The sequence below is a fragment of the Equus asinus genome, chromosome 22 (assembly GCF_041296235.1).
Source record: "Equus asinus isolate D_3611 breed Donkey chromosome 22, EquAss-T2T_v2, whole genome shotgun sequence".
Taxonomy (NCBI): domain Eukaryota; kingdom Metazoa; phylum Chordata; class Mammalia; order Perissodactyla; family Equidae; genus Equus; species Equus asinus.
The window spans coordinates 35,913,332-35,937,849 of NC_091811.1; the positions used below are offsets into that span (position 1 = coordinate 35,913,332).

Consider the following 24,518-nt stretch of genomic DNA (forward strand, 5'->3'; position numbering starts at 1 on the left):
AATAGAAAACACTAGAAGAAAGGAGGGATGTATCACCTTTCTCTAGGGGTCATTCTGGAAAAGTCCCAATTACAGAGTTGGGTAGGAGTACAGAGGGTGGTGGTGAGGAAAAATAAAATTATAATGTGAAACAAAGTACTAATTCAGTAGCCAAAACTTCAAAGATATCAGGCAGAGAGTATACAAGAAGAACCGGGGGAGTCATACTTTCTGTGGAAAGTGTAGAACAAGACAAGAAACGAGGAGGACAGAATTGCCAGAGAAATTGCACAGAAAGATAATGTATAGCAAGGGAAAGGTGAATAAGAAAAGAGGGCAGGGCTAGGATAATCGCTAACAATTCTTACTTACCCATACCAGGAAATGTTCTCCGTATTTTCATGAACTATTGTATTTGCACTTCATAGCAAGCTTGTGAGGTAAGTACTTGTAATATTCACATTTTACAGAGAGGAAATGGAGGCTGGGAGAGGTGAAGGAACTTGTCCATGCCACACAGCTGGTAAGAATTAGAGCCAATGGGAACACAGGCAGCTGAGTCCAGTGTTTGCACTCACAGCTGCATAAAAATGAGAGAGAATTCGCAGAAGAATGGTCAGAGAAAAAGAACATGGCCTCCATGGATTTGTCTGGGGGCCAAAGATGTCTTTGAAGGTGGTGATGACTGGATATGGAGTCTATGGAAAACCGTATCTTATAAAAATGATAAAATATGTCAATCTGGCTTAGAGTCAGAGACTCATTCTAACAAGGAGGAAGATTAGTGGTCAAAGTGGAAATTGTATAGTTTGTTTATAACACATAGGATATTTTAAATGACTTTGTGGTGTTTTTAATGTTATCATTTAGGGGAGATTGGAGGAAAGTGGTCAAAAGGTACAAACTTTGGGCTACAAGATAAATAAGTACTAGGGAAGTAATGTACAACATGATGATGACAGCTAATGCTGCTGTATGATATATAGGAAAGCTGTTAAGAGAATAAATCCTAAGAGTTCTGATCACAAGGAGAAAATTTTTTCCTTTATTCTTTTCTTCTTTCTTTTCTTTTTATTGTATCTATATGAGAAGATGGATGTTAACTGAGCCTGCTGTGGTAATCATTTCACAATATATGTAAATCAAACCATCATGCTGTACACCTTAAACTTATACAGCAATGTATGTCAATTATTTCTCAATAAAGCTGGAAAAAAAGGGAAAACCTCATTATAACTCATCCAAAGTGTCTTGGTTGAGTTATTCCCAAAGATGACTCTTAAAACAAAAATAAAAATTTACATACAAACTATGCAGTTCTAGGATTTTAAGGAAATATTGTTTATGTCAGGAATATATGAATCCAGATGAATCTTGCATGTAAATTGTATGACTATTTAGGATTTATAAATATTTATTAAAACTGTACAATGTCCTTTGTACTGTGCTGAGTACTGTGGGACCAACGGTGATTAAGAAAGCCTGGTATCTACCCTCCTGGTGCTTATAGTCCAGACTCTAGAAAGCATCTGTCTTGCTACCCCAGGACTTGGCAGTCATATCTGTGCACATAGAACTGTATGCTCTTAACATGTATGATTGCCTATATGTGCAATGTACTAATGCAGTTTCTCTATACAACAAAACATCTAATTTAGCAGGATGTATACATTAAATTTGTGCAATTTTTGGTATATCAATTATACTTCAATAAAGCTAAAAAAAAAAAAGCCAAGTCATTTAGCTAAAACAGAAATAGAAAAAGCACTGGACTTAGAACAAGAAGGAAAAATGTAGTCTTAAGCAAGTCACTTAACCGCTCAAGAAATCCCGACTTGGTAGAGTTTTGGTTAGATTTAAAGAGATAATATTTAACTTTGTAACCTATAAAAATATTCCGGACATTCCAGACATTATTCTTATTGTGATTTACAGAAAATTATGTTTTTGTTCTTTTAGGGAAATTTTTCAGAAAATGACGTAGTTTCCTTAAAACTTATCTATATTTACAAGATAGAGCAATAAAATGTGCTGTGGGATAGGATATAGAAGTAGAATGGCTCTATATCTAAAATCTGCATCATTTAGAAGAAAAATATTGATACAACCTTCATTGTGTACATATCCTAGAAGAGGCCAGAAGATATGAATTCTCTCAACTGCCTTCCTCCCACCCCTGCAAACTTAACTGCGTTTTATCTCGTTTTACATTCTTTCCTCCTATCTCAGCCTGTGAAGGGGCTTTGCTTCTGACTAATTCTCCCACCTCAAGGAATTTATCTGATCAATTGTCCAAAAAGAAAGGCTAACTTTCCCCTGACTTTGTATTATCCCTTTAGCTACAGCTTTTTCTCTTTCCTTCCCTTCACAGCTGAGGTTTTCCATAAATACTTTACACGTTTTCTCCCCCTTTGTCACCTTCCACTCACACTTAAACTCACTGGAGTGTTGAAACTGCTATATGGGATTGCTCTTGGCAAAGCCAACCAATGACTATCTTGCCACTAAAGTCTCTGGACACTTTATGTTTATCTTGCTTGATTTCTCTCTGGAGTTCAAGGACAGAGTGAGTTTAAGTTTCACTTGAGACATTCCAATGGGGGATGTGAGTAGGTATTGACATTTGCAAAGCTAGAACTAGGGACAGAAGTCTAGGCCTCCACAGATAGATTTCGGCGTCTTCAGTGAAGCCATGGAATGCGTAGTGTAAGAAGAAAGAGGACGGAGAAAGGATCCCTGAGGAATACCAGCATTTAGGAGATCAGCAAAGGAAGTACAGGCCATGAAGAAATATGTCTTCAATACTCTTTGATTCTTTGATACTCTTCCTCTCACTAGACGGATCTTAATTCTTGTCCCCTTGAATGTGGGCTGGACTTCGTGACTCCCTCCTAAATAATAGAATGTGGCTCATGTGTTGCTAAGTGACTTCTGAGGCTGTGTCATGAAAAGGATAGATTTTACCCTGTTCTCTCAGTCTCTGAATCTCTCGTTCTGGTTGAAAGCAGCCACCATGTTGTGATGATCCTCAAACAGCCCTGTGGAGAGGCCAATGCATGAAGAGGCCATGTGGAAAGGAACAAACTTGCCAGCCGGATGAGTGAGCCACCTTGAAAGCAGATCCTCCTGCCTCAGTCAAAACTTCAGATGATTCCTGGCCCCAATCTCAAAGTCTTTCAGCTGAGACCTCAGATAACGTGAAGAAACGAACCATCTCTGCTGTGCCCTATTTGAATATCTGACCCACAGAAACCATGAAATAATAAATTGTTCTTTCAAACGACTAAGTTTTGGGATGATTTATTATGCAGCAATAGATAATTAATACAGAGGAGTCAGAAAGGCAAGAGAGAAATTAAGAGAGTTTGATAAGATAATTTAAATTAAAAAATCCCAACTCCTTCAATTGTTACTACTGATGGATATACAATGACTCCCTGTATTTTTCTTATTATTACGTTTCAAAAATTGAGATACCATTGCATACAATAACATGCACAGGTCTTAAGTGTTGTTCAATGTTTTCACAATTGTTTGTGCCCAGGTAACCACCACCCAAACCAAGATATGGAAGACTTTCAATATCCCAAAAAGTCCCCTCTTATTCCTTTCTAGTTGATTTTTTCGTCCCAACTCCACAATCACTTTTTTTGGGGGGGGTCAGGAAGATTGGCCCTGAGATGTTAGCACCTGTTGCCAGTCTTCCTCTTTTTGCTTGAGAAAGACTGTCACTGAGCTAACATTTGTGCCAAGCTTCCTCTCCTTTATGTGGGATGCCATGACAGAGTGGCTTGACAAGTGGTGCTAGGTCTCTGCCCAGGATCCGAACCTGCAAACCCCAGGTGCCTGAAGCAGAACATGGAAATTTAACCACTATGCCACTGGAACAGCCCCTCACAATCACTTTTTAAATTCAATTATGAAAGGTTAGTTTTGCCTTTTTAAAAATTTTTATATAAATTGAATTATATAGTATGTATTATTTTGTGTGTGGTGTCTTTCTCTCAGCACACTGTTAATGAAATTCATTCAAGTCATTGCCTATATTGATAGTTCATTCCTTCTTATTGGCAAGTAGTATTCCATGGTATGAATATACCACAATTTGTTTAACCATTTTTCTCCGTTTCTTGAAATAAATTTAGTTATTTCTATTTCATCATTTGAATGGAAACATCAAAATTACATGGACAAAACTACGTGAACAAAATTACATGTAGACAATGGAATACTACTCAGCCATACAAAATGATGATATTCGGCCATTTTGACAACATGGGTGGAACTTGAGGGTATTGTGCTAAGTGAAATAAGTCAGAGGGAGAAAGTCAAACACTGTATGACCTCACTCATAAGTCGAAGATAAAAACAATGACAAACAAACACAGAGAAACAGATTGGATTGGTGGTTACCAGAGGGGAAAGGGGGAGGGAGGAGGTCGAAAGGGGTGACTAGGCGTATGCGTGTGGTGATGGATGGTAATTAGTCTTTGGGTGGTGAACAGGATGTAACCTACACAGAGATCAAAACATATAATGTTGTATGCCTGAAATTCGTATAATGTTGTAAACCAATGTTACTTCAATAAAAAAATTACATGTAGAAAAATTTGATATCATTATAAGTAAAAACGTATAAAGAGGTGGACTGCATTAGGAAATGATTTATAGTTATCATCTCTACAGACATGGTAGAATGAGAAAATCATCACTTTCCCATATGAGTACACTGCCCATATGACATTTAACTTGAAAATACAAACTGCCATGCAAAGATCATAAATGGGTCAATTCTTTTGAAAAAAAAATTGAACCAAAAGATGCATTTAGAATATGTCTTTAGAATTTAATGACATAGAAATAAATAACATAGGAACAAACAGGAAGTTTCTTTTATTTATTGTATACACACACACACACACACACAAATGGATCAGCAGTATTCCTAGGGTCATTTTTTGTATGGGACCCAGTTAGACATACAGGCCAATTGTGCAGCATATCTAAATGAATTCTCAGTTGTTCTCTGTAGAGTATTTGAGGCTCCTTTAAATCAAATCTAATTGAATGTTTTTTGATATATTTCCTTACATATTAAAGACACTTGACACAGACATGGGTACTGTAATAATTTATCTATGAAATCTTTTTTGTTCCTGGTGAATCTAAGATCATGTGTTCAGAAATATGTTGGTTTAGAGATTATTTCTAGTTGGATTTCCTAAGGACATTTTGTTAATGACACTAGTTTTAAAGAGTTATCAGAGCCAGCCCGTGCTGTAGTGGTTAAGTTCACATGCTCCACTTCAGTGGCCTGGGGTTCCTGGGTTCAGATCCTGGGCGTGGACCTATATACTGCTCATCAAGCCATGCTGTGGCGGCATCCTACATACAAAATAGAGGAAGATTGGCACAGATGTTAGCTCAGGGACAATCTTCCTCAAGTAAAAAGAGGAAAATTGGCAACAGATGTTAGCTCAGAGCCAATCTTCCTCACCAAAAAAAGAGAGAGAGAGAGAGGAAAAGAAAAAAACTAGTTATCATCTTCCTGGTTCTGAACTTCTGAAGTATAAACACTTCCAAATAATGTTGAATTTGAGATACAGCAAAGATAGAGATACTAAGCTTAATTTTGTTATTTTCCCTAGAGGATCAAAATAATCCAAAACCATATATTAACCTCTCCCCCGCAATTTCTAATTTATAGTCTCTGTCAGTTTTGAGTTATGGGAGCAGCCAACAGAGTTTCCAAAGACACTTTGTTTCTACTTTGCCTTTCTTCCCCGGTAATATAAATATCTGAAGAGATTATTGCTTAACCTATAAAACAGATATTATAATTTATGAATATGAAAAAAAAAACCCTGTTCCTTTCTGTTAAACTATGTGACGAGCTAGAAATGGTGATTTTTCTCCGTGGAAAGGACATATTAAGGGAGGAGCTTTCTTTGTGTCCTTAAGGACCCTCTGATCCCACTTAGCCTGGTTACTCTCTATCGTTAAACCTTGGACTACTTTTTCACCATCTTCTCTGTTTCTGCTTTTCTGTATCAATTATGCAAAAATACCATCCTCATCAGACTCGTGGTATTGCCAAAGATGAGGTCCCTCAGACACAGATTCAAGCATGCAGTCGGGAATTTGAGCGGATGTAAGATTCCCTATACGACTGCCTTGTCTGGAAGCTGAAAATTGAAGTGGGCAGTTGTAATCAGACTAAAAGGATTACAATTTATCTGGGCTGTTGTTCACTGCTCCTGGTTTCATTTGTAACTTGTCTCAGCTAGGCAATTAAAGGTAAGCCTTTATTAGAAGAATTTATGTACAACTCTTTTACAACTATAAGCCACACGAGTTCTGAAACTTAGAAGACAAACCTATGGGAATATCCTATTATTTTGCTTAACTATTCTAACTTACATCTAATTTAAGGTTTTGAGGAAAGGGCGAGGTATATTTTATTCCTAACTATAATGACAGCACAGCAGTATGGTCAGCAAATAGAACCTGTATCTAGTTATAAATTAGTAATAGAAGTAACGGTCTCCATTGACTATTGTATATATTATGGTAGTGAATCAAGATATTTTTATAAAGTATGCAGGTAGCTTTAGGTTCTATTAGCTAATTCTGTGATAGATGCTATACTTTGAAATCAAAATTTAAGCAGTCCATCCACTTGTTTGCATATTTGTTGTTAGTGCCATCCAATTGATGGCACTGCTAGTGACCCTGTGTTCATCAGAGTAGAACCCTGCCCAGTCTACCCGGTCTGTTTTGCACCATCTTGGTGCTAGATCAGACAAGGCTCCAATACTCTGCTGCTATTCATAGGGTTTTCATAGACAGTTCTTTTGGAAGTGGGTGGCCAGGTCCTTTTTCCTAGTCTGTCTTAGTCTTGAAGCTCTGCTGAAACCTGTCCACCATGGGTGACCCTGCTGGTGTTCGAAATCCTGGTGGCATGGCTTTCAGCATCACAGCAACAAGCACCACCACAGTGTGACAACCAATAGACAGGTGGTGTGGTTCCCTGACCGGGAAGGGAACCCTGGCCGTGGTGGTGAGAGCGCTGAATCTTAACGACTAGACCACCAGGGCCGGTTCTGCCTGCCTATAGGAAGCAATTAATAAAGCAGGTAATCCACAAGAGCTCACATTTGGTTTCCCTCACCTCCAACCCTGACTAGGACAGTGGCTTATTAATGTGGTTACTTAATAATTCTGATACTCAATTTTTTTCATCTTTAAAAGTAGAAACTAGAATTAAAAGGTGGTTGGAAGGAGAAACAGTCTAGTATGTAAAGCACCTCGCATGTGCTTGCTTCAGAATAGTAGATCCTCAGCAGTTGGTGGCTATATTATTCACAACAACAAATAATTAATTCCATGTAGTCAATTAGCATCCTAGAAATGTGTATTAGGTTGAAAAACCAACTATTGTTCTGTTTTGTCATTTGGATTGTTGTCAATCAGGCCCAAGTCAGGTGGGCAGCTTGGTGTAACACCAGCTTTTATTTGTTCTCACTAGAGACCCTAATGGTGTAATGGCCCCAAAGCCGACAATGACCTCCCCTCAGCGCCTTTGCTCCCCGTGTGAGAGACAGCGCTGCTTCACCGGCTTTCAGGGGGAACGCGGGAATGTGCAGTTTGGATTCTGCTTTTTAAGCTACTACTTTTGTTCCATGGACCACGTTTTTCTCGCTGATCCCAAAGGAAGGTATAAGGAAAACACTGAACGCCCAAGTTCGTGGGGACTTGGCCATTTACAAGGAGCGCTGCTGATGATTAGTTCAGAATTCTGAGGAAACACAGCAGGCAGTTAGCCTTTGTTTAAACTAGTTGATTGTGAACAATCTAGGAGTGGGCTTTATCTATCCTAGCATCTTGGCAACATCAATTATTTTTTAATACAGCTTTCTGAATGTTAAAATGACCACACCAAAGTAGATATAAATACTCCAAAGTGATGGGATCATTTCTTAGTGGTTTCACTGAAATTTGCTCTAAGTGCTACTGAGTAGGGGTATGTGGGAAGGAGAAGAGTCGGTTTTATTGATTTGTTCTGTGACTTTGGGCAGGGACCAAATCGCTCCTGAACATCCTTATACTGCAGCACACAGTAGGTGCTTTAAAAATATCTCCAATGTGGACTGAGTTAAATTGTGCATGTCCAAGGGTGAATGATAATCCCCCAGGCACTACTGTGGAATTAGTGAAGACTGGCTGGGGACTCCATATAAACGATTAAAAGATCCTTGAAAAACAAATACATGTGAGAGTTCACAATTAGCCCAGCATCTCTATAAACAGTTATTTCAAAAGCAAATGCCTCAACGGGAAAAATGCCTTTATTTGTCAGCTGGGTTGCAAAACTTAAAAAGAGAAGAGCCTATGCTTTTGCTGGAAAATAAGAAGAATTTAACTTCTGGAAATGACTTCACAGCTTGGAGCCCAGCAATGCCTATTTTGGATTTAAATTGTCTATTAATTAAACTCAAATGATTTCAACATTCATCACCTTGCATTGCACCTCTCGGAAAACAAAAACAAAAACATCCTGGGGTTTTGAGTGAGGAAAACAGACACCACACACACAGAGACACACGCACACACGCAGCCTGTCTACAGTGCACAAGCTTCAGGAGGCTAAGGGACCCCGCCGGCTCCTGCGGGCACTGGGCAAACCCTGCCCGCAGGTCCAGCAGGCGCTGGGGCCGGCGCGTTGGCAGTTGGCGACCCCCCTCGGCTCCCCCTCTGCTCCGGGCTCCCTGTGGCCTTTGGAGGCTCGGCGAGTCGGCTCCAAATGTTTTCCATATTTGTTCAGCCTCCGTAATCCGAAGCCCGGGGCCGGCTCGGCCCGCCCCCGCCGCGCTCGGGCCCTCGCGCTGCACGCGCAGCTACCCGGGCGGCGGCCATGGGCAAGGACCGGCAGCCCCGCGGCCAGAAGAAGCAGGGGGGGCCGCCGGCCGCGGACGCCGCCGGGCCCGACGACATGGGGCCGAAGAAGGGCAAGGGGGCCCCCAAGGAGTGCGGGGAGGAGGAGGCCCGGACGTGCTGCGGCTGCCGGTTCCCGCTGCTGCCCGCCCTGCTGCAGCTGGCCCTGGGCATCGCCGTGACCGTGGTGGGCTTTCTCATGGCGAGCATCAGCTCCTCCCTGCTAGTCAGAGACACTCCATTTTGGGCTGGGATCATTGTAAGCATCAAGTCTGTTTTGCCTAAGCGTTTGCCAAACAGGAATGCAAATCCGCATGGTGGAGTTAAGACTAACCCAACTGCATGCGCCCCCTTCCCCAGCTCCACTCCTCTAACTCACGCTCTGCTTGGGGACTGGGGCCTGCCACACTCGCTGTGCCCGGGGCAGGGCTGGGCGCGGTAGGACTCGCCCCCCCCTCCTGCTTGTTGTTGCTCCCAACGCCTCCAAATGGGCCTGACTCGAACGCGCTGGAGCTGGGGAGGCGAGTCAAAGTCTGCTTATTTTTGGTTAAATTGAACATCCTCCATAACAGCACAGATTTTCTTTGGCTTTTTTCTTATCCTAGTCCCTGGACCCCACCCTTGTCCCTAAATAAGGAACAAAAAGTGAAGTAAGTTCATCTAGTAAAAGCAGGTTAGGGAAAAGCTTGTACTTGGAGCTGCCACGTTGGATAGTATTCATTTTATTTTTTACATTTAAGGTTCAAGTTTTATAAAATAATGGTCTAAGGCAGGAAATGCGAATACGGCCAGCACAGCCATAATCCACTGGAGCCTGAAGTGGGATAAACCCGGGGTACTGGCCATAGCAGAAGTATATTTGGGAGTCTGCTATTGGATGTACTGTTTTAAGCAGAACACTGCTCAGCTGTTGTAAGTGTTGAAACACACAGCCTATTTGGCTTAGTTAATTGGATTCTTACATGTGAAATGGGTGCCATTTATGAGCGCCTACAGTGTACCTGTCCTGCTCGAGGCCTTCCATATATTATTTCTAATCCCCACATGATTCTTATGAGATAGTTTATCATTCCGTTTCTCAAAGGAGAGACCCAAGGGCAGACTCACCCAGGGTCATGAGTTGGCCAGGTTGGCAAATCAGCCAGGTTGATTCCTTTTTGCACCAGACTACATCTGCATTTTCCTCCCTGAGCCAACTTGCCACCACATTTAGTTTGCATTGTAGTTTTATGTTATAGTGCCTTGTGGCTTACGAAAACCTCTTTCATGTGCATTATTTCATTTGATCCACCAAACAACACTTTGAGGTGGGACCTGTAATTACTCTTTGGACCTGAGGAAATAGGCTAAGCGAAGTTAAATGACATTCTCAAGGCCCAGAGATTAAAAGTAGTGGCATTGGGCAAGACTAGAATCGACACTTCTGGCTCCGGGTCTCATATTGCACCATTACTGCTATTACTGACCACAGGACCTGTAACTCATGAAACCACCCTCAAAATAATTTTGAATCAGGGCAGATGTAAAAAAGACCTGATGCATATGCAGCAAGGCAGGTATTTTCTAATTAAGATTATTTGAACTCACAAATTCTTGCAGAGTAATTTAAAACTTTTAATTTGTGTACTACAAATTCCCATGAAATTATCATGATTGGGGTTTTCTAAATCAAGTGATTTTAAAAATAGCTTTTCACTAAGTTATACTGGGTATTTTAGTCACCTCAATGACTGTCAAGATGGAAAAAATGTCTGTCCTTTAAGCCTAGGCAAATTAAAAGAAAAAAAGGAATGAAATTCCTTCATTCAATGGTTTGGAATTTCATTTGCGAATTTGTTTTCTTTAGTTTCTTTATTTCAACTTTAAAAAAACACAGTACCCAAAAAGCAAATTAGATAGGAAAAAATTTGTCTTCATGTTTAAGTCATGAACATACAAATCACGCAACTCTGAAATTTTGTGAACTGAGCAACTCTGAAATTTCCTGAGCTCCTGTGAGGAGCGTCACAGGCTCCCAGTGGCCCTGGAAGGTCCCTGGGTGTGGTACAAAGAGCCTTATCTATAGCAGGTCTCTGTTCTTTCCAGTTTTCTAGTTTATGGTGTAGGATGCACTTGGAAGTTTGCTTGTAGTGATATCTGTACTGATGATCCTGTGATCTGAAGTTTTCTTTCAACAGAGAATATGTGTAGAGCAGAGCAGATAGTGGAGATGCCCTGAGCCAAGTGAGGAGGGTCTCTGAGGAGCCAGGTGAGGAAATGCCCTCATCCCAGCTGGGCCAAAGCTGCAGGCAGTGTGTCGCTGTCTCCCACCAACACTGTGCGTGTTGTCCTCATGAAGCTGTCTGTGGCGGGTCCTGGGGCATTCTTTCAAGCTTTCAGGGAAGGGAGAAGACAGGGAGGCAGGATGGGGAAGTGCTGCGGTCTAGCACCACTGGACCTGGTGCTGAGCACCAGCTAGGCCATTATTCCCTGAGTAACTTTGGGCGAGTTACTGAACCTCTCTGAATTCAGAATGGTAATAATCATTCCCACCGCTTAGGGTTGTCCTGAGGATTTAGTTAACACACATTCTAATACTTAGAACAGTGCTGGCTAATGGTAAGCATTCAGTGAGTTAGCTCTTTTTATTAGCAATTAGTGAAACGATCATTGGTGGTGTCACTCTTCAAATTAGAAGTGGCTCTATTTTATCTCTAGTCTTGCAGAACAGCCATTTTGGACTTGAAATGTTTTTCAGACCAGTTTGAACCCTGAAAGAGGTATCAGTTTGGCCAGCCATCTCACCTTTTTTTCTTCTCAGCCATGTCACTATTAGCAATCTGAGTGATATTAGATTAGTTCAGTACTTTCTGGATCTCTCTGGAGGTTTATACAAATTAACTTGGATGAAAGGGGCCTCCTCAGGGTCATTTTATCCAGGAATATGGAGTCATTCTGGTCTGGTATGTCCCCTAGGAATACTGAAAAGTTTGCCCTGTTTAAGGGCAATCCTTTAAACCAAGGCAGTACAGGTCACTCCCTGGGGCTGAGGGAGAGTCAAACCTGCTTCCAGAATTGAGGCTGAATTCAAGGGGGGCCCCGGACTGATGCACTGACCCCATCAACAGTCTACATGCTTCGCTTTTCTGTTTCTCTCTATACTGATTGCCTCTTACTGTATGCTACTTACTTCATTTTACAAGGGTTACTATCCTATTATCTTGGGATTTGGGCCTCGCCATTCCCATAATAGAATCTGAGTATATGGATAAATCCACTTAGGTAAGTTCTTGTTGACTAGAGTCTGGGTGACTTGATGAATCTTCAGCGAACCTCTGGTTCTAGACTGAAAGTCCTTAGTGATCTACGATCAGAGATATATGTCCAGTGGAATTTTAGGAAAACAGGTTATTTCTTACTATCCATAAGTATGACTCCCCTCACCCTCTATCAGAGAGATGACTGAAGTCTTAGTTCTTCAGTTACAAAAGATTCCTGTAAAATAAAAAAAAAAGAATGGAGTCACTATAGAGACTCCATAACCTGTAAAAGTGCCATTCTTCTCTCAAAATTCTTTATAAAGGGCTCGAGGGTCACACTGTAATGAAGATACAAAGTCAAGCAGGGGCTTTGAGGATGAACTTGGCCAGGGGCAGGGGATCCTACGAAATAGGAGTTTGCTTTGAGTTTTGCTCTATTAATGGCTTGAGTGGCTGGGTCAAATAGGCATTCAAGTTTGCTCGTCATTCCAGAATTCTTATTGATGACAAATGTGTATGGATTGAAGGAATCTAAGAACTTTGGGGCCTTTACTTACTTCGTACTCGAATATAGTTTTGGTTCACGTGAAGCATAACATGTTTGAACTTTGGCTTATTTTTCTTCATTCAGTAACATTTGTTGGGGTTGTCCACCACACTAGGCATTAGTCTAAAAATAATGAAGCATATACTAGGAGCAGATCTCCAGAGATCCTGATGGACACGTGCCATTATCATATCTGACAGTAATGAATACTTCTGATTAGAAAATTTAACCTACACAAATATTTTTAAAGCCCATTTACCTTTCAAAGTATTTCACTTAAACTGATTTATTTGCTTTGGCATCTCTACTCTGAAGTCAATTTAAGAGCAAACTCTTACCTCTCATCCCCAGTGGGGGTTTAGTGTTAGTCTCTTGGCCCTTGTAGGGATTATTCCCATAGAAAGTGGGAATTTCTTTGTCTTATTGTGGTTTTTGGCTTTCCTCACTCTCTCTCCATTGCTCTCATACCCCACCCAGCTGGAATAAAAATCCTGAGCTATATACTACATTAATCACATTAGAAAGTTTAAGGAAAGGGCTTTAAAGGAAGGAAGAATCTTTCCTTTCCTTAATGTCATTCATAAAATTCATCATATGAATCTGTAATGATTAAGAGTCCTGTCAAGAATTTCAATAACAGTTTTCATATGTTAACTTACTCTAAGGAATTCAAAATCCAGGTGTATTCAGATTTTAAAAATCTATTTTTAATTCATGACTTAATGGAAGGGAAATTGGTGGTTATTTATTTTAAAACAGAATATACCCTGAAATTCACAAGTAGATATATGACATATAGAAAGGAAGGAACAGATACTGTTATTATCCACAATTTGTAAGTAACGAAACTGAGATATGATGATTTGGCTAAATGATTTGATCATGGATTTATGAAGAAAAACTGGAAGTGAGGGAGGTTTGGCGTTGGGGTTTTGGATAGACCCTAAAACAAGTCAAGAAGCTAAAAGTGTCAATTTTCTCCATAGGTATATTGACATTTGAGAAATTTAATCTGGAATTATATTTTTAGGAATATATTGCACACTATTGCATTATTTTTCGTATCAGGACTTTGCTATGATTCAAAATCTAATGTTGCACGTCTGATACCACTGGGGAATAATTTTTATTATAGCAACTGTCACAGGATTGTTAGGAACTGAGGAGTGATAATTACATGGCCTAACTTAATCTCCAGTAAGTATGTATAATAAATAATGGTAGGAAAAATATCTTATAGGTACATGAAGTTCTCCTATAACTATAAAATTGGAATGTAATTTGATTAATTTGGCAAAAGAAATTAATTTTAATAACTGTATGAACATAAAAGGGAATATTCAAAAATTTGGTGACATGTTTCCTGTAACAATTTTAAGAATATAGAATAAAGAATAAGGAAGGTCAAGATTGAAGGAAATCTTTAGATGCTCAGAATCATTAGGAGAAATATATTTTCACTTCTACTGTTAGCCTTATACGAAGCCAGAGATGCAAAGGCCAAGGGAGTGCTTATATGATGAGGAAGTCATCCCTGAATCTTCTTTCTCTTTTTAAAATGAGGAGGAGATGGGGTGGTCCTGATATTTTTTAATCTTGTAATGTTGATATATTCAATTCAGAAAGATAATCTCTAGAAACTTTTGAGATGTCAATTATCATTTGTTTTTATTTTTTATAATAGTAATAACATATGTAGAATTTGGGGATAATCAAATAAAAAATAAAGCAATTTGTTGTCTTTAAGTATATGTCCATGGGGCCTCTCTGTATCCCTTGACACATAATGGGTACCCAGTATGTGTTGAATTGGACTCTGTCTATTCCATACTTGGCATTATCAGAGATTCTGGTTGAACTCGTGTATCCCATTTTTAAACTATGGTTTGAGAAATGACATATGGTTGTGTTTTCCAATACAGACAAATTTAAGTTTATTAATAACATTTGAAAGAACTAAGAGACAATAATAAGAAATGTTTTATTACTTCATTTTGGGCTCTTGGGTTCCAGAAATATTCAGAACACAGATTGGCATTACTGAGATGTGTTATTTCATCTTGTAAAATGACTGCAGGATTAAAAAAAAAGAGGAAGAAGAGGTCATTTGACTTATTATGCATTCTCCTAATTAGAACAAATTAGAATTGAAGTGGCTGAATGCTGGATGTCAATATTATCAATCTTACCTTCTACAAAGAAAGCAATGGCATAGATTTTCCTAACAGTAGGTCCAGCAGTTTCGTAGATTGCCAATATGGTGTCCACTTTCAATCTGGCCTGAGGAAATGGATGTTCTAGACTTTTTCTTGCCATTAGCCTTGCCCAGGACATTTCTGTTTAGGGTGTTCTTTAACTGGATCTACTTTCCTGTGTTGTATCCTGAAGGGTTAGCATCAACATTAGAGGATACACACAGGGTATGTGAAGAGGTCAGTATACAGATTTCTGTGTTGTGTAGACAGGAATGGAATCTAATTATTAAACTTTCATTAGATATCATTTCACTGCAAAATACAGTTCATTTTTAGGGCCTAGATCCTGGCACACTAGAGAAATGCTGATCAAAAGAGCCCATCAAAATCCAGAGCTGGATGGGACCTCAGGATGTCATCTTTTAACCCTGTAGCTATTACTTGCTGTGAATATTCAAGTCCAGGTTTATTACAGTGAGTTCATAAGCTGAAGGTGAACTTCTTTTATAAAATGGATGTTGGGAACAGTGTTTATAGCATAAACTATATAAAAGCCTGTTTCAGAGGCGTATCCTCTTTCAAATGGTTTGGATGCTGCTTCAGATCTCAGTGTATTGAGATAAAACTTGGCAGGAGTAACTGTCAGATGCCTGAGCGAGGCAGCTCACTCAATCACCCTGGTTAATTTTAAAATTCATGTGTGTACACCTACACATATGGCAATAACTAAAATACATTTTTCTTTCTGTCTTCGTCTGCTCCAGCCTGGTAGGGTTCTGGTGAGGCCTTTCTTCCTGGATTGCAGATGGCTGCTTTCTCCCTGTGTGCGCACGGGAATTTCCTCCATGCTTGTGCCTGGAAAGAGCGAGAGATCTCTCTCTCTTCCTGTTCTTATAAGGCCACCAGTCCTGTAGGATTAGGACTCCACCCTAATGACCTCATTTAACTTTAATTACCTCCTAAAAGCCCTGTCTCCAAATTCAGTCACATTGGGAGTTAGGGCTTAAAGGTGAATTTGCGCGGGGGACACAATGCAGTACATAGCACTTTCATGGAGGGATATAAATTCGTACAACCACCTCAGTGATTCTTAAGCTTGTTTCTCAGCTTATCCATGAAGGCCCTCTGGCTTTCATGGAACAGCCAGAAGTCTGAATGTTTCTGATGAGAATTCCGAGCTGGTAAACTGACACGTGGCGGTGCAACGCGGTGGCGTGGCTTTGTGCTCATGCCAGCAGTGAAACATAAGGAGGAGGTTGTTTTCAATGTGTTTACAGATTGCTTCTTTTGTCAAATTTCTTTAAAAATAAAATCAAGGCGATTCAGCTAGTGAACACAGTTCTAAGGATAACTTAGGCATTTCATTTGCTGCATTAGCTCTTTAAGGCTTAGGAACCACCATTTAGTAAATCCCAGCCTTCCTTTACTGCTGCGGGAGTGTCTCGCTGTCAGGATCTAGCTAAATGACACCTTGGCTTCCGAGGCAAGGAAATGAGGGAGGTTGGCTGAGCAGTGCCATTGGGCGATGCTCAGATTTTCAGCAATTAGATGAGCTTGCTGTCCTCTGAAGGGCAGTGATCTCATGTTTGGGGTTTCTAGAACTTAAGGAAAGCAACTTCTAAGGTCTTTTTTTATAATATGCAGCCGTTTTCATTTTTGATGGTGATTCTGAAAATTAGATTAATGCTCTTTGTTCTGTGGAATGGGTCAGAATAAAACCCTGGAGTGTTCCCTCTTTGGGCCTCATGATATAACAGGCTCTAGTAGGAGCTGCACCTCCTTGATCGATCCCTCCACGTTTGGCATACATTTAAGGGCTTCCCGTATGATCCTGTTCATCCAGGGTAGAAATCTGGACCTAGGCTCTGCTTTACTTTATCAAGTACTGCACAAACTCAAACCATCCCAGAGGGAAAGACAAAAGAGGACCGACTGAGACTGTCCAATATGCCACCTTTCAACAAGGGGTTTAATCCTAGTTCCAAAATGAGTAGCAAACAATAGCCATGGCTGTTGTTCTAGAGGCATCCTGTAATATCTCTGGTTTGATTTTCAAGTATATTTAAAGTTGATGCTCTCTGGGCCTGGCCTGGTGGTATAGCGATAAAGTTTGCACACTGGGCTTCAGCAGCCCGGGCTTTGCTGGTTCAGATCCCAGGTGCGGACGTACGGACCACTTATGAAGCCATGCTATGGCAGGCGTCCCACATATAAAATGGAGGAAGATGTGCACGGATGTGAGCTCAGGGCCAATCTTCCTCAAAAAATAAAATAAATGAAAAAATAAAGTTGACGCTCTCTGATCTAATGTGGTGAGAACCGTATTCCCTGCCTAACCCAGTCGTGAAGGTGCGTGTTTCAGTGCTTTCCTGGGTGCTGGCAAAAGGCCAGTAAGTGACAGGACATTAGAAAGCAAAGGGTTTGTTCACAAATAAGTATTTTCAGAGTCTGCTGAAGAAGTTCTGTTGGGCCTGCTTCTGTTGTTGCAGAAATGAGCAACTCCCTACTGGCTGGGAGTGCCGTGGGGCTGGGAGAGGCGGCGAGAAACCTTGAGGATGCTGTTGCAGTGGCATTGCACTCAACTGTTGTTTTGAAAGTGTTGGATTCAGCATTCATTGTAACGAGTCATTAAAAACCCCTTTAAGATAGGTTATTATCAAGGCCTCTCTCTCTCCCTCTCTCTCTCTCTCTTTCTCGTGTGGAAGATAATAACAGGTGACAAGAAAAGAGGGGGAATTGCTAATGTGTTAACCAGACTCTGACTAGGGAGAGAATTTTAGCTTTATTACTTAGGCTGAGAAAAATAACACCAGGTTTCTTCTAAAGTATCAGGTGTGGCACACATAACAGGCCATTAGGCTCAGGCTGAGCCTTATCTCACATTTAGCTGTGCCAGGAAAGCTCGGAAGGAGGCCTTTTCCAAGATAAGGGAAACGGCATTTCAGTCTTCTCTGTTTCTGTTGGAAGGTGGAGGTGCTGCTCAGTTAGGGAGCAGAAGGCAGAATGACCATCCCTACCTCCTGAAAGGTGAACCGTCCAAGGCAGCGACAGGAACAACCAGGACTCCAGAAGGCGAACACATTATAATCAATGAAAAATAATTTCTCCGTGACTGCGTACAGATGAAAGACAGAATCGACCATTTTAGTAAACACGTTACATGTTCATTAAGTTCATGCATTTCTCTCATGCTCTCAGCTAGTCAGATTCCGAAACACGAGGACCAAACCCACGCAGGTTGGTGTCCTCTCCTAATCTTTTCATGAAAAAGTAGTGTGGGGCGCCTATGAAAGGGTTTCGATCTGAGTTAAGGGCTCTGAGACCAAATATAATTTTTAAAATTAACATAAGGTGACCGTAACTATTGTGTTATAGAACCCTCGATAAATAATTCTCACTCAGTCACCGAATCTTGTGCGTCACAAATTTTTCCACCTCGAGACCTCCCCGGAGCCTCGCTCCCCTTCTCTCGGTCCTCACACACACATCACAAAAAGCTCAGTGTCTAGCTAACCCATGTTGCCATGGTAGGGAAGAGCAGAAATTCTGGAGAGGCCACAGGCTGCTTGGGGACACTGACCTCCTCCTGTTGAAGAGGACAAAACACTTTTCAAAGGAGAAGTAATATTGCTATATATTACTTAACATTCCATTATACCCTGTTTCTTTTTCATTTTTGTAAAAAGTGCTATCAATTAGAAAAGCCACTTGATATTTTTTAAGGTTGAACAGGATGGTTCTGTCATTTATGCTCCTGTTAAAATGTTATATAGTTTTATATTGATTTACTGCATCATTTCTATATGCTTTACTAGTTCATATATTTTTATTTAGTGTACTACTTCAGATATATGAACCCAGGGGTATCAATGTGGAATTATCTCTGCAATCATTTCTGAAGTGGGACCTAATTTGAGAACCTACTTAACTATATGGCTGGAGTAGGCTAAATCCATGTTTACAAGATTCCTTTCCTTCTGAAGACTTAAAAAATCCCAAAGTGAAACCCATGAGCTGTAGGTTGTTTATTTTTCCCACAAAGATGTAATCATTCTCCCCCTCCTGTTGATTCACGAGAAATGCTGGAACACAGTCTTTGTTTCTCTTACATTCTTTGAAAATGGATTATTTTGCAAAAGTAGGTATTTATAGAATTTGTCAATTGTTTCTGATAAATCACCACAAGAGTGAGTTAGGTGGTGGAAAAGCAACAGAACAGAAGCCTATAAAAGAATCCTTACTAGTAAAATAGAAACTTTTCACACCTTAACCGGTCTCCCTTTGTCTTTCTTTTCTTTTATGTTTTCAAAGAGCAGCACCTGAGCCAGCAACTCTTGCCAATCTTCTTCATCTTTCTTTTTCTCTTGTTCTCCCCAAAGCCCCCCAGTACATGGTTGTATGCCTCTGGTTGTGGCATGTGGGACACCGCCTCAGCATGGCCTGGTGAGCAGTGCCATGTCCACGCCCAGGATCCGAACCAGTGAAACCCTGGGCCACTGAAGAAGAGTGCGGGAACTTAACCACTCTGCCACATGCAGCCCCTCCCTTTGTCTTTCTCTGTGCCAGGTACAGTGCCCCCGGGAGCTCAGTGTCTGGGAGAGGACACACACGTACAGCTAACTACAATGCAGCTTAAAAAACCAAGTGCTAAGGAGGTGCCCTGGAGAAGGTAGTACAGAGAAGAGTGTGATTAACTTGCCTGGGGGCATCAGAAAAGGCAAGGAGAGGGGGCTTGAAATTGTAGGAGGGGTTCCAGCTTTGGGAAAAAGAAATATGGGTGGAACCCTGTCTCTACCGCTTTGTAGCTATTTTCAAAACTTTTGATTATGATTTTTATTTTCATTTTTGTGTGGGTTTGAACAAGTATGGGCAGTTCTATCATTATTTTTTAATCATGAAAATTTTCAAGTCTGTAATAGCATATAGACAATAATAATAATAAAAAAACCCCCACCTACTTATGCCCAGGTTTGTCAAGTTTTAACATTTTGTCATAAATGTGTTAGATTTTAAGAAAGAAAACATTACGATACATTGAAGTTGCCTGTTTCCTTTCTCAATCACGTTCTCCGTCCCCACCCTCCTTCTGCAGAGGTATATACTATCCTGAATTTGATATTTGTCATGGCTGTCTATGTTTTCATACTTTTTTATATGTATATATCCATAACCAATAACTAATTGTGTTTTATATGTTTTACATTTTATATAAATGGTAGTATAATATTTTTGCTCAACATTATTTTGTGATTTATTCACAATAGTACATGGGTACCATTCATTCATTTTTGCTTTACTGTATTTCACTATAGAAATATACAACAATTATTCATTCTGCTGATGAAAATTTTGGTTGTTTTCAAAAAAGGTTTTTTTTTTTGCAATTGCAAACAGTGTTGCAATGGACACTGTTCCGTGGCTCCCTTTGCATGTATTTCAGTTTCTTTAGGGCATGTTCCCAGAAACGGAATTATTGGGTCATAAGATATAGGGTCTTCCGCTTAGCAGATGTTGCCAAATCAGTACCACGAACCCAAAGTTGTACTAATTTGCCCTCCTACCAACGCTACTTCAGCATTCCCACTGATCTACATACTTGCTAACGTTAGTTACTGGCACACAATTTTAATTTTTGCCTATTTTATTTGTGTGCAGTATCTTGTTTTATGTTTTTCTAAACACTACTGCAGGAACATACATTATATGTTTGTTGGCCATTTTATCTTATTTTCTATCATTTATTCAAAAAATATTTTCTAGGAGTTGTTCATCTTTTACTAATTGATTTATAAGATTTGTTATCTTTATTACTTAAGCTTGTGGTTTCAACTCCTGCACATATCTTCTCCTAGTTGGTACTCTCTCTTTTGCTTTTTTCGTCCTGTGTTGTAAAAAAGACATAATTTTAGTGTGTTTGTATTTATCAGATACTTTTATGGTATATGCTTTGATGTATTTTAAGGAAAACTCTCCCTACTCCAGGGCCAAAAAGATATCTGCCATATCATTTTCTGAAAATGTCGAAGGTTTCCTTTTGTATTTATATCTGTAAGTGGTCTAACTTTTTGCATATGATGTGAGGTAGTGTCTGTATTTCATTTTTTCTCATATGGAGTGTTAGTTGTTTTCATACCATAAATGATTGGTCCTTTCCACACTGATCTGCTGTGTCCATTTATCATCAAGTTTCCATATTAGATTTGAGGATTGTGTCTGTGATTCTCTTCAATTCCACTGTTTTCTTTGTTTATCACTGTTCAGATACCACATTGTCTAAATTAAAGTAGCACTATAATACTTCTTGTTACAGAGATGATGGCATAAGCAGCCCACCCCCATCCCTCCCACCCCCGTCTTATTATTCTTCAAAATTGTCTTGACGAATCTTAGTCATATTCTCTTCCATTTACAATCGTCCCTCGATATCCGAGGGGGATTGGTTCCAGGTCTCCCCGGATACCTGGACTTCGGATACTAAAATCCAGAGATGCACAAGTCTCTTTATAAAATGGTGTAGTATTTGCATAGAACCTACATATATCTCCCCATATGCTTTCAATCATCTCTAGATTGCTTATAATACCTAATCCAATGTAAATGCTGTGTAAGTAGTTGTTATCCTGTATTGTTTAGGGAAGAATGGTAAGAAAAAGTCTGTACGTGTTCAGTACAGACGCAATCATTGTAGGCCTTTCGAGCCACCGTTGGTTGAATCTGTGGGTGGGGAACCCGTGGATACAGAGGGTCAACTGTATATTTTAGAATTGGTTTTTCAAGTTCCAAGAAAAATACTTTTGGTATTTTCATGGGATTTGTACTTTCTATACATAGGCATAGACTCTCTCTCCATCTATTTGGGTCTTCTCTAATGCCTTTTTTGGGTTATTTTTTGATTATTGATTTCAACTTAATTGCTTTGTGCTCAGTTCATGTGTTCTTCATGCTACCAATTCTTTGATATTTTATGAGACTTACTTTGTGGCCTAGTATGTGATTAATTTTTATAAACATTTTATTTATGCTTGGGAAAAATGTGGATTCTTTCATTTTGGAGTTTAGGGTTCTATATTCAACTTAAAAATCAAGGTTCTTAATCATGTTGTTTAATCTTCCTCATCCTTACTAGTATTTTTTGGCTTGATCTAAAGATTACTGAGAGAGGTGTGTTCAGATTTCCCAATATTATGTGAATTTGTTTATTTCTCCTTACAATTCTGCCCATTTTCATTTAACATTTTTAGTCTACTTAGTAGCTATGTGCAAGTTAATGATTATAAAATATTCCCCTAGTCTTAGGTTGGCAGCTATTTTCTCTCATTTTTTGGAAAATATTATTCCATTATCTTCTGACTTCTGTTATTGCTAAGATATCTGCTTGATGTCTGATTGTTGTTTCTTTAGAGGTAACATGTCCCTTTTCTCTGATTGCTTTTCAGATTTTTGCTTTGTTTTTGATGTTCTACAGATTAACTACTACTATGTCTCCTGATCACAATTCCAATGTGGTTTGGGAGCGGGGTTTCCTCACACCAGCAAGCAATTCTCTGACACCAGCAAGGTATCCTACAATTCAGCCCAATTCTACACTCTCTACGTGGAGATGGCATCGGATCCCAAAGATTAAGGGTTCCGTCCTACCAGACTGCCTCTCCCTCCCACTTCAGACACCAGTTGAAAGCTCAGGTTATCACCTGTACTTCTGACCCACTGGCTATAAATCAGAAGTTCCCACGACCCCCTCCTTGGGTTTGATTAATATCTTAGAGCTCAGAGAACTCAGAGAAACATTTTATTTACTAGATTACTGGTTTATTATAGAAGGCTATAACTCAGGAACAGCCAGATGCAAGAAATGCATAGGGTAAGGTATGTGAGAAGAGGTGTGGAGCTTCCATGCCCTCTCCAGGTGCACCTCTCTCTCCCAGCACCTCCACATGTTCACCAACTTAGAAGCTCTCCTAACCCAGTCCTTTTGGGTTTTTATGAAGGCTTCCTTACATAGGCTTGATTGATTAGATCATTGGCCATTGGTGATTGAACTCAACCTCTAGCCCCTCCCCCCTCCTCAGAGGTCAGTGGGTGGAACTGAAAGTTCCAACCCTCTAATCACATGGTTCGTTCTCCTGGCAACCAGCCTCCATCCTTTTGTCCAAAAGTCACCTCATTAACATAATAAAAGATACTTTTATCACTCTGGTCACTTGGGAAATTTCTAGGGTTTTAGGAGTTCTGTGCCAGAAACTGGATAAAAACCAAATGTATATTTTTTATTGTAAATCACAGTATCACAGCTGCAATGTATCTAAATGTGGGTTCACCTTTTAATTTATCCTACTGGGTACTTGTTATGTTTCCTGAATCTAAGATTTTTGTGCCTTTCAACAATTCTGGAAAAATTTAGATCATTATTTATTTTTTCAAATATTGTCTCTCTCTTCTCTTAAGTCTTTTGTCTGGAACTGCTATCAGATGTATTTTAGACCTTCTTTTATCTTCCCTGTTTCTTAACCTCTGTATTGTGTTTCATCTCTCTTTACCTCTCTGTGCTGTATTTGGATTGTTTCCTCAGATCAATCTTCTAGTTCACTAGTCCTCTTTTCATTTGAGTTTAGTCTGCCTATTACTTATCCATTGAGTTTTTAATTCCAATGATTTTATTTTTCATTTTTAGAGCTTCCTTTTTTTTTTTTTTTTTTTTTTTGAGGAAGATTAGCCCTGAGCTAACATCTGTGCCCATCTTCCTCTACTTTATATGTGGGATGCCTGCCACAGCATGGTTTGATAAGCGGTGTATAGGTCCATGCCTGGGATCCAAACCTGCAAACCCTAGGCCACTGAAGTGGAGAGTATGAACTTAACCACTACTCCACTGGGCTGGCCCCTAGAGCTTCTATTTTGTTGTTATTGATGGCTTTTAAATATATCCCTGGTGTTTTTTAAAGTGCCCTGTTCTTTATTCATATTTTCCATTCCTTCTTTTGTGTCTTTAATTATTTTGAATGTTACTTTTTTATAGGCTCTATTCATTAGTTCCATTATTTGAAATTAATGTGGCTCTAATTCTCAGACAGAGTATAATTCTTAGACATGCTTACATGCACACAAGTGATGGCCTTCACTAATGAATTGATTCCTCATGTGTTTGCTATAACTGATTTGTGAGTTCCTATTCCAAGAGGCTTTGTATGTGATAATTGGTGTGGCCTATTTGAAGGTGTAACACTTTTAGATGGTTTTGTCTTGGCAGTTGTCCCAATGGCATCAAGAACCTAGAACCACCCTTTTTTCTTAATCTATTTATTACGGAAAATTTCAAGCATACACAAAAGTCAGTAAAATAGTATAGTAAACTCCTATGTTGCCATCACTCAGCTTCAGTAATTATTAATTCATGATCAGTCTTGCTTCATTTGTCTGCTCCTATAGTCCCTCCACACCCACACACCACACACTGAATCATTTTGAAGTAAACCCCAGATATCATATCATTTCATCCATAAATATTTCAGTATGTAAGTCAAAGATGAAGACTGAAAATAATCAAAATACCAATCATGCTTAACAAGTTAGCAATTTCTTAATAGGATCAAATCAGTGTTCAAATATCCATGATTAACTCATGAA

General features: G+C 39.7%; 1 protein-coding gene and 2 long non-coding RNA genes across 9 annotated transcripts in view; 2 read left to right on the forward strand and 1 right to left on the reverse strand.

The window, feature by feature from the left end:
- The window catches only part of LOC123287838 (uncharacterized), a 73,453-nt gene extending 69,897 nt beyond the window's left edge, over positions 1-3,556 (forward strand). Inside the window, exon 4 of one of the 4 annotated variants that reach the window (XR_006531207.2) lies at positions 2,988-3,556. This is a non-coding gene — a long non-coding RNA (uncharacterized lncRNA). Of the gene's footprint in view, positions 1-2,984 lie in introns of all 4 variants that reach the window. The other 3 variants (XR_006531208.2, XR_011497123.1, XR_011497125.1) reach the window with 3 other exon arrangements.
- The window catches only part of LOC139041629 (uncharacterized), a 108,482-nt gene that overhangs the window by 34,683 nt on the left and 49,281 nt on the right, over positions 1-24,518 (reverse strand). The gene's annotated exons all lie outside the window — the stretch shown is intronic.
- Positions 8,606-24,518, forward strand: part of SSPN (sarcospan) — a 51,618-nt gene continuing 35,705 nt past the window's right edge. Inside the window, exon 1 of one of the 3 annotated variants that reach the window (XM_014846857.3) lies at positions 8,606-9,172. In XM_014846857.3, coding sequence (XP_014702343.1) covers positions 8,894-9,172 — 279 coding nt within the window. In that variant the 5' untranslated portion in view covers positions 8,606-8,893. The remainder of the gene's footprint in view (positions 9,173-24,518) is intronic. The other 2 variants (XM_070494988.1, XM_044775246.2) reach the window with 2 other exon arrangements.